The 10,635-nt window shown below is 45.1% G+C and overlaps 1 protein-coding gene across 3 annotated transcripts in view; it reads left to right on the top strand.

The window, feature by feature from the left end:
* Positions 1-3,206: 3,206 nt before the first annotated feature.
* Positions 3,207-10,635, top strand: part of LOC117434214 (chromodomain-helicase-DNA-binding protein 6-like) — a 41,848-nt gene continuing 34,419 nt past the window's right edge. The window contains exons 1-2 of one of the 3 annotated variants that reach the window (XM_034905978.2): positions 3,207-3,660; positions 9,405-9,464. In XM_034905978.2, the coding sequence (XP_034761869.2) occupies positions 9,438-9,464 (27 nt within the window). In that variant the 5' untranslated portion in view covers positions 3,207-3,660; positions 9,405-9,437. The remainder of the gene's footprint in view (positions 3,661-9,404; positions 9,465-10,635) is intronic. The other 2 variants (XM_059004398.1, XM_059004399.1) reach the window with 2 other exon arrangements.

Here is a 10,635-nt window from a genome sequence, read left to right as displayed (position 1 = left end):
GCTTGTGGGTGATGGGGTTCTCTCGCTGCCTCAGTGAAGCACATGGACATGTGTTCAGTGTGCTTGTGGGTGATGGGGTTCTCTCGCTGTCTCAGTGAAGCACATGGACATGTGTTCAGTGTGTCTCCTTCACGTTATTCTGCATGCGATCCTCCTCTCACAGACTGTCCTCAGAATCGCTGCTCAGCTGCAAGGGAGCTGAGCTGCTGTGACTCACAAACAGCTGGTACCTGTCAAGGTGTGTGCCAGGTTCCTCAGGGCGGGCTATCAGAAGCACCAAGGTGCACCGGCACTCCGCATACCCTTGAAAAGCAGCCCCTGGCAGGTTACCATGGTTACCTGGTTAGAAACTTCAATTAAATCCCCTTTTACCAGACCTTTTTTTTCCAGGATGAATCCATGTCATTATTTTCACCTGCAGTCATAGCTGGAGAATGAATCTGTGGAGCAGATGAAGTTTTGCTTTCCCCACAAATACATATTTATTTTTCCAAAGAAATCTGAATCCAGATGCGATGAATTCCCTTCCTGCGGGTTGGAAAGGCAGAAGGATGTGTGCATGGGCCCTCACAGCATCCAGAAGGAAGAGAGAAGTGGAGCTTGAGAAGAGAGAGAGAGAGAGAGAGAGAGAGAGAGAGAGAGAGAGAGAGAGAGAGAGAGAGAGAGAGAGAGAGAGAGAGAGAGAGAGAGAGAGAAGAGGACAGCGAGAGAGAGAGAGAGAGAGAGAGACAGACAGAGAGAGAGAGAAGAGGACAGCGAGAGAGAGAGGAGAGAGAGAGAGTGAGAGAGAGAGAGAGAGAGAGAGAGAGAGAGAGAGAGACAGAGAGACAGAGGAGGCCTGCTGCTGGCTGTGGAGATGGGACTGGGCTCGTGGCCAAAAGACAAGGGAAAAGTGCTGCAGTGAGGACTATGAAGAAAGCCAACAAGCCTCGCAGTGCTGGCTTAGGTGTGTGCTTAACAGCTGCCAATTAAGTGTAATGCATTCTGTGCATCACAAGCAGCCTGGGGAGACTGCAGGACGTGGTGAGCCTGATATGGGATGCACAACTTCACTGCAATGTGCATTCTTTACATAGGCTGTGGAAATCTGTTTGCTGAGACCCTGCGTTAAGTAGCACGGATTTGAAACGAGTGGCTCCCTTGAGTTCTACTGACCCCCGTATTTCAGGGGGGTGCTCTGCTCCCAGATCCTACAGTGCTACAGTGTGATGGGTCTGTATCAGGGAGCAGCTGCAGGAGTGCACAGGATCCACTGATAGAATGGCATCATCACAGCGGTCTCATATCCTCTGTTCATATTCCAGTGGTATCTGAATGGGGGGAATCAATGTGCTGATGTGCTGCAGCAGCATGGTGCCGCAGTGTGGGCAGTGTAATATCTGGTTTGAAATGCCTTGCCATTGCTGGTCCTGGTGTTTCACTACACTGCTGTTCCAATGGGATCCGATGGGACTCCTCCTCCTTTTGAGACGAGGCATTGAGGATCTGTTTGAGAGCGCCAGTGCATATACAGCACAGCGCGGGGCCGATGCTCCACACCTGCATCGGTTCACACCCTGCAATAGGAAGTTAGGTTTTGTTTTATTCTCAAGACTGCCTGGTCTCCGAGGTTTATCGTATCCACACATTGCAGCCTGAAGGAAGACTCCACCTGCATGAAGTCTTGCGTTTCACAGCCAGTGTTTTCCCCTAGGACTGTTTTAGGACAACCTCTATAGCAGGGCTGGCCAAAGCTGTGCCTTCCAGTCCTGGTCTTTGTTCCAACCCTGTTCTAAACTGTTGAATTGAACCAATTACCTCTCCAGCCAGACCCTGAGGTGGTTCTCCTCTCATTTTAGCTGTTAACCCTGGAGTGGAGTGGCCCTCCAGGACCAGGATTGATTGGACACCCCTCCTCTAGAGCTTCCACTGGGAAGACATCCCCAGCTCGGACCCAAGCTGAGAGGAACAGTGACAAGTTTGTTTTGTGCGATGCCTCTCTGATAAGTTACAGTAATTACTCGTCACATTACACGCCGTTTTGCCTTGAACAATGGGTCCCTTCATTCTAAATCCCTTCAGGTCTTGGCTATTGTTATTACAGTACAGGTGCAGTGCCCCTGATGGTTTTACATTTCTAGGAATGTTTATCATCAGTGCAAAACATCTGAAACTTTACATATATATATTAACATCATATTATTATTATTATTTAAAAACGCTATGTTAATGTAAGTGTTCATATGTTTTGTACAGTTATCATATTTAATGCGTATGACAGCTTTTAGGAAAATTAGTGCAAGCAAACTCTGCCCACCTTGCTATTACAGTGTAATAACAATTGATTTAAGCAATATGGTCATTTATTTAGATGAACAAACAAATGTTATATATTTGTTACCATATATTTAGCGTGATTGCAATTTCTCTCTGTGCTATAAAAAGTGAGATATTTACACTCGCTTCCAGGCACTGGGATATATTTCCTTTCTGTCTGCGATGTTTATTTGTTGACCGTTCAGATTCTCCCTGAGCCGGAGTTTCGGTTTACAGATTAGTGGTCGAGAAAGGAGGGCATCGCATCGCTGACCTACTCAGGTGTCCGGATTTAAAGCTTCCCCGTGTCCCTTCATTTTGCTCTTTATATATCGTCTTGTTTCTATTTTGCATTTGCTGCAAACAAAAGGATAATCAAACGATAAGCATTGTTTTTAAAAAAAAAGTTTATTTTTTTTTCTTTTGCCATTTGACGTCTTTCTGCACAATAATTATGAGCATAGATTGATGCTTTATATGAAAATATGTATGCAAACTTGACACATGACCGGTATACCATTTCAAAGTACAGCACAGGTAAAATAAATAAAACACACATGCAGCATCAAATGTCCATTTATGCACAAAACCGGTAGAATTGTTTGACGTGATCCTAGATCATTCTCTTCAGTTGCAGTGTAACGTGCTTAGATGTTCTGTATAGGAGAGGTGTAGGTCTGAGTGCACAATCAAACTTTGTACAGACACCAGCAGTTGCACAGCACAGTGTACTGCTTCACTCAACAGCGCACATTTCCATTGCAGAAACCAACCAACACACATTCCAGCCTCCGACATTTGTGTTTAAAACAGGAAATTTAACATCCGGGAAACGAAACATGAGCAAAGACGTGGAATGCAAACGTTCGGTTTTTTTTTTTTTTTTTTTTTTTTCCTCCAACGCTTTAATGAACAAGTAAAAGGCATTATGATTGGTGGATGCAGAGAAAGAGAATTCCCGAAGCCAGGCTTCCCGGGATGCGAAAAGCAGGCAGACGCAGACCGTTACACCTCGGAACCGCAATCTCAACGCTTACACGCACAAATGTCAGGTATTTCATAGAGTTTTTGGGTCTGCATTTTGCTAAAGTCAGCCAATCACAAAATAGATCACATCAATGCAAAACAGCGCACAATGGAGCTTGCATTGAGCACGGCTCAGACAAACCTAAAAACGGGCACTCCTTGTTTGACAGCTGTCTGCCCAATAGCCTCGCACACCAGCCTATCAGTGGTGCCGAACAGCCAATAGGAAGAAGGAAAAACCGGGGCTAATTAACGTTAGGGTGTTCTTTCAGACTGCCTGTGCTAAACTTCACCAAATAATAGCTGTTTGTATTTTGGCTGCTGCAGTAGCCATTTTAGGTAAGTACTTCTCTTAACTTTTATTTGTATTGCGTTTTCCTGTGGTTTTTCCTTCATGTCCGGTGTGTAATAGTCCATTTACAAAGTCGGTGCATCTCCCGTGAATGAACTCGGAGCTTCTTAGCCCTTATACTGGGTTAGAAATTGCACTGGGATTTTTTACATGTTTTTTTTTTAGTGGGGCAATGATTTTTAATGCATTTTTTTCTTAGAAACTGTCATGGCGTTTTTGTTGTGTCCTTGGGAATATAAACGTTGTGTGAAGCGGGGAGGGGGTGTTGGCGCTGTGTTAGGAGGCGCAGCTTGACGGCGAGGTGCTGCTGAGGTATTGGGGTTAGTGCTGATGCCCCAGTATTAAGTTTAAGGGGGTGTTCTTCTACACGTGTAGCAGCGACCGGGATTCGAGATCAATGCGATGGCACATTCCTTGACGCGCAGATCGCGGGTGCAGGGGATGTTAGTAAAATGCTTTCTGTTTGTGCTGTATTAGAAGATGTACACATTCGAATGTGTAAATGCTACTTTTTTTTATTGTACAAAGCACAGGAGGTGGTCCATCCAGGTGAGGCTGTGCTTCCAGTTCCCATGCAGAACAGACAAGCACAAGTATGGGTTTAATGAATGACAAAGACTGCTCCAAACTCGCCGGGTGTACCGCTTATAACATTATCACTTTTTTTTTCTTCTTTTTTAAGTAAAAGTTAAAGTCCTGCATTTTTTTCGCTGTTGCCCACTGTTCATACTTCAGCAGTTTGGGTAACATGATATGCCTCTTGATAAATTCCACTTTGCTTTGAAGAAATGCATTTTTGGGGGTTCTTCATGTATCTACCTGCCTTACCTGTTTCAAGGATGCCAGTAAGACTCCTATTGCATTGCAGTTTCATCCATTCCAGGTTTTATAACAAGCTTGATTAGACACAGTGTACAGGTAACAAGCTCAGGTGTGTCTTATTATTAAACTCGTAGCAAAAACCAGGAATGGATCAGACTGCTACACAGTGGGAGTGTTATTGCCATCCCTGCTGTGTGGAGTCCATACATGGGTGATCTGTGGGGAGACCCCCCCTGGTCCAGGACCCCTCAGGGAGCTTGCTAACCCACAGCAGCTTGCTAACCAGATGCAGTGGGCAGCAGTGTTGCTCTCCTGGCGTTCCCCCGCATGCCAGCCGCTGTGTGATCCTTGATTTAAATGCAAAGGTGGACTGGTTTCACAACGAGGACCCAAAACCCTGCAGACTCAATAAAACAGCTTGCTAAATCCAGTGGCAGCAACAAATAAGTGAGCTTCCAGCACGATACTTTGATTGCTAGGATGGGAACATGTGGCCTCCACTCAGAGTCACAGTGCACTGTACATCCTCTCTTATAAAACCTTATAGGAACAGGGGTGGGAATGAGTCTCTTACTGCACATCCTGTAGCAGTTTTAATCCGTTCCAGGTTTCTCTGTGAGCTTAGCACACTGAAGCTTATTAACTATACACTCTGGTGCATTACGCTTCCAGTAAAACCTGGAGTGGATCAGACTCTCCCAGCAGTGCTTATTTCCATCTCTGTGGTAATGCGTTGCACCCTAACCCAGTTCAAGCTTCTCAGAGCAATGCACTTGTTATAAACGCTCTCTGCAACAAGCGCTCCTCATCACGAAGGTGTAGGGAGTTTGAACTCTGTGTTAAGCATGGCCAAAGTCCGGCAGGACATTATACAGCAGCAACACTCAGATTGTCATGCAATTGGGATGTTGTGATGGCTTGTTTTGCTAACAAAATGACTTTTTCATGAATGTGTGGCAGGACAGCCCATGGTCATCTCTTAGGAAAATGCATGAATCTTTACCCCACGTTTTCATTAGATGGAGTACAGTACGTGACTCCCAGATCTGTGTGAGTCGGACGATAATGCAAAACTGAGAGACAGAATTGTCTCTGAAAACTCTGTGCAGTAGAACCGACACAGAGCAAAATTATAAAATAACCGTCTTTGCCAAAATTCTTTCTGATTTTATGAAACCCTTAATAGCGTTTACATTGATAAGAATCCCATTGCATAGCAGTTAGTGACATTTCCGGTTCTTGCAGTTAGCTAGATATAATGTACAGCTATGTAGCATTGACTAAGTATTTAAACCAGGGGTGGCTCAAACTGCTGTGCATTGTCTGGGTGCCTGCTTCATTACCAGATAGGGACTCTTGTGCTATTGACACAAGCGGTCGTGTTACAGATGAAATCTCTTTCAAAGAGCAGCAGGTTTGGAGGGAAGAAAGTAGAAGCCATGGATAACTTTCCTGGGATGGAGCCAAAGCCTGGAATGCAAAGTACAGTAGGTGCAGCTACTGGAGATGAAATACCGAGTCTTCAGAGGTGTGTGTGTCAGTGTGTGCGAGTGTGTCAGTGTGTGTGAGTGTGTGTGTGTGTGTGTGAGTGTGTATATACACAGTGAAGCCGTGACTCCAGGCAGACATGCTGTACTGTACCCAGATGAGAGCCAGGGCTGCAGCGCTTCATAGAGGCTCAGACTGCAAACTTGGATTTCTTTCTGGTTTGTTCTCCCTCTTAAGGCTTATCAAAGTGGTGGCGGAAGAGCATGCATTTGTCGTGACTGTGCACGGACTGGCTGTCTGCTGCCCCTCGCGTGTGCTGCATGTCTTAATACGTCTTCCAGTGCTGTGGGGTTCTAGCAGGGAGATTGACAAGTCTGTACAGTGCACGCATATGCACAGGTTTCATCTTGAAGATGCCATCGTCCTGCTGCAACGTCACGATAATAGTACTGAGAAAGACCTCGCTGCACTGCCACACAGGAAAGCAAAATGCGTAGCAGGGTTGGTTTAAATCAAGTTGATTTAAATCATGATTGAAATCACTTGAGATTATATATATAGATATATATATATATATATATATAATAATTTTTTTTTTTTTTTTTTTTAAATATTGTTTCATTTACTACCTATCTTATAGTTTCTCAAGAAAATTGTTAAAACATACTTTTTTTATTAACACAAAAATCTTAAACTCTTACTTTCTATAAACTAAAACTCTTGGGGCTGTATTCTGCATTATTAACTATACACTCTGGAGCTTGCCCCTGATTCTGTGACGCATCAATGGAGTGAAGATGTAAAAATAAAATCCTGCACTGACGTGGTGTTCTGAAGACACGTCTTGCCCCGTTATAGAGCGCCTGCCCCATCATTAACATATTCACCGAAGCGATTCTGATGACCGTTCAATGGGGTCCCAAATAGACATGAACTGAGCTCTGTGTTAGACGCGCTGAAACCTGCAGGTTTATTTAGAGGTGCAATCAGAAACTTCAACAATTGAACACACTGTAAAAAGCAAAGCAGTCCTAAGTAACAACTACGTGTGTTTGGACTGACGCAGAAAGAGTAAATCAAAGAAAGAAAAGTAAAAGAGAAGAATGGCTGGGGTGAGAGAGGGGGATTTTTCTAAATAAATAAATAAATCTGATTTAAATCAAATAAATCCGATTTAAAAAAAGAAAAAAAAGCGCTCACCCTGATGCGTATTATGCTACAGCACTAATTGTTTTTCATTCTTCCTGCCCAGAATAAAACTTGAGAGACCCGCAGCATTCGAGCAGAAATATTGGGCATTATAAATTCTGTTTTTAAGCAGACAAAGATAACTAATTCACTAGCTTCAGTATCCTAGACTGAAACATGCATGAAGATGTGTATTTAGTACATTGATTGTTTTACTGGTCTGTGATTCTGGGTGGAGGCATCTTTCTTAGACCTGTATTCAGAGCTCCAGTGTTGAAACACAGATAGCTTGCAGTGACATATGAACAGTCCAGTAGTTCCGTGCTTTCAAACAGACACATCTTGATGAACGCTGGCTGGATCTGAGCAGGTGTCTCCTATTAAGACATGGATAGAAGAATAGTACTGTGGGTCTAGTTGCACAGCAGTAACAGCAGAGGGCAGCACTAGCACGGGGCAGAGCTGCACAGACCTCTGATGGAGGAGTCGGCACTGCACCGGCACACACTTACTGTAGGGAAAGGACTTGAGAAACTCTCCATGCAGCACACAGTGTCACACACTTAGGGAAAGGACTTGAGAAACTCTCCATGCAGCACACAGTGTCACACACTTAGGGAAAGGACTTGAGAAACTCTCCATGCAGCACACAGTGTCACACACTTAGGGAAAGGACTTGAGAAACTCTCCATGCAGCACACAGTGTCACACACTTAGGGAAAGGACTTGAGAAACTCTCCATGCAGCACACAGTGTCACACACTTAGGGAAAGGACTTGAGAAACTCTCCATGCAGCACACAGTGTCACACACTTAGGGAAAGGACTTGAGAAACTCTCCATGCAGCACAGAGAATATGTTTGCATGCAAAGCAACAGGGTCTGGTTGTGGAAAACAATTAGGCCTAAGAACCTGTTTTTAACTCGACTTCTAGAAGGCTGCCCTCGGGGTCTTCTGCTGCACAGATGTTGTGTTCTGCAAATCCAAAACAAGGCAACCAATCAGGAGAGGTGCTCGTCCTTGTTTATTAAATTACTCAAACCTACATTGTAATTCCTGTAATGGAGAGGATGGGGGTGGGACTGCTCAGTTTTATGTATTTCACTCCAGGAGCCTCATTTCTATGGGGGGGGGGGACACTCTCTGCTGTGCTCTGCTGTCTGCTCCATTCTCCTTGTAATCAAAGCATTTCAAATGTTCTGTGCTCATCCCCTTGCAGCAGCCTTCATTCTGTCGTAGCCCCCTCCCTAATCAGATCCATTAGCGTTGTCATGGCCTCTGTGCTGCAGTGTGTAGCCGGGATCTGGTTCAGCAATCCACAGGATATCTCGAGGTTACAGTTTCTCTCCCAGGTATTATTGGCATCACCAAGGACCCTCTGGGCACCCCGCTGCCTGGAGTTCAAATCTCCATCTGCCTGGAGATGACACTGTGAGTCTCTCTTCTCCGTTGGTGGACTCTGTTCTTCTATTAGTCTGGGAGGTGGTGTGTTTAATAAATAACACGTCACATAACGTCTGTCATGTTTCCACTGTGCTCACAACCGTGTCCTTCATTTACGCTGAGAACAACATGTAAACAAACAAACAACTCCATGATTAATAATAAGCAGGTAAGGAAGCTGGTGATGACGTGACCCTCGACCCCGTGGGAGGAAACCACAGCCGACCTGCCGTCGCGTCACATGAGGCTGACGGCTCAAGACGGCTGTCATGTTGGGGGTCATGTGACTGGGTTTCCTCGTGATGAAGACCTGTGCTTTGAGATATTGCCGTTGTACTCGGCACACAGACCTGTGCTTTGAGATATTGCCGTTGTACTCGGCACACAGCTGTGTTGTGTGATTCCTCAGCTCAGGTTTGATTGTGGGCGTCGCTCCCGCAGTCACAGTGTTAAAGGGAGTGACTTCATGCATGCAGGGTATATAAACACTGCATGCTCAATGTGTTGGGGGCCTGGTTGATGTATACTGTGGCTGCCAGCATGTGCGAGTGGGTGTAGGGTCTTCATTATGAGAATGCAGATACTGTGAAAGGGGAATGCAGGGCGATGCTGGACTGGGGGGCCTTGGCAGACCTTGTTAAATGTGTTGCATTGCAGCCTGATTACACTCACTAATGTTTTATCAGTGTGACCAGAAGACCACCAGAGCTGATCGAGCTGATCATGCTGTTACACTTAAAGACAGAAAAGAGCCATGAAAAAAAAAAAAAGTTATGTTTTTGTTTTCTAGATGTGAAGATTTGCCAGATCAAAAAGAGAAATCATGAAAGTTCAGAAGAAAGGAAAGCAGGTTTGTAGCGTTCCCTTTTACTATTGTTCGAGAGCTTGGTACGGGTGCCTTTTACCTGACTGGCTTATTGGGTGCATTGTGACTCTTTTGACACTATGTGACTTAACAGAAAGACTACCTAAATGGTAGAAATGACTAATTCAACAGGGAATAGATCAGCGCTGTAGACACACATTGTGTTTGCTGATCTGCATTTTTGAGAGGTGATCTAGTCTCCATGTGGTCTGCAGATTTGAGTGAAGTCATCTTTCCTAGCCCAACATACAGCTCTGCAGAGTTGAAGGAGTTAAACATGATGAGTCCTGCATGGCAGTCTAGCCTCGTTATCATTTCCATGGATCAGTCGAGTCGGACACCTGCAGAGCTGTGCATTGTGGGAAGGGTCTTCTCTGTGAGGAGCACAATCAATCAAAGCACTGGCTGTGAACGCGCCTGCCTGCTTCAGTGTTGGGAGCAGGTGGAAACGCTTCAGCTGCAGATGGGAGTTGAGCAGAATGAAATGCAGAGACCGTGAGGGGCGTGGGAGAGGGTTGGGATTGAGCTGTCGTCAGCATCCAGAAGTGATCTGGTTAAAGGATGGCTGGGTGTATCTAGGGGAGCGCTTTCATTTTTTTTTTGCCTCATATTTTTTATTTCGTTTCCTTGTCCAATCCCTGTTCTGTAATAGCGTCACCAGCTAAGACACTGTGGCTCTGTTTCCATTCATCCCGTACTGGTGGCTCTTATCTCCGCACACATTAAACCCAGAGCAGGTCGACAAACTTGTGTTCATGGCAAACAACATGGCACTGCATTGTGCACATTGAAGGAAGCTGAGTGTATATAGTTTGCGCTTCTTTGGAGTTTCAAAAGGAGCTGTTTAAACCTGGGAATAATACTGATGTGTTTTTCAAACCGGTCTGCGTTTCCTGCTTGACCACATCTAGTCCATGTAAATACAATCCGCGCTGCCCACAGCTGATTAAACGTGCTTATGCCGGTACTCCTACAGCACCGCGCGCAAAGCTGTGTGAAACAGCCCTCGCATTCCATTGTTGTGCACCAGCTTTTAATGACCAGCAATGGTATTAAAATAATCACGTTGGTGGGAGGGGGGTACTGTGGGCGGTACAAGCATCTATGTTTTTTTTCGAATACTTGCTATTTGGAGGGTTAACTGACAACCCTACTG

Source organism: Acipenser ruthenus, chromosome 29 (genome assembly GCF_902713425.1).
Source record: "Acipenser ruthenus chromosome 29, fAciRut3.2 maternal haplotype, whole genome shotgun sequence".
Lineage (NCBI taxonomy): Eukaryota > Metazoa > Chordata > Actinopteri > Acipenseriformes > Acipenseridae > Acipenser > Acipenser ruthenus.
The sequence above is the reverse complement of the archived record's forward strand: the minus strand, read 5'-3'. Positions and strand labels throughout refer to the sequence as shown.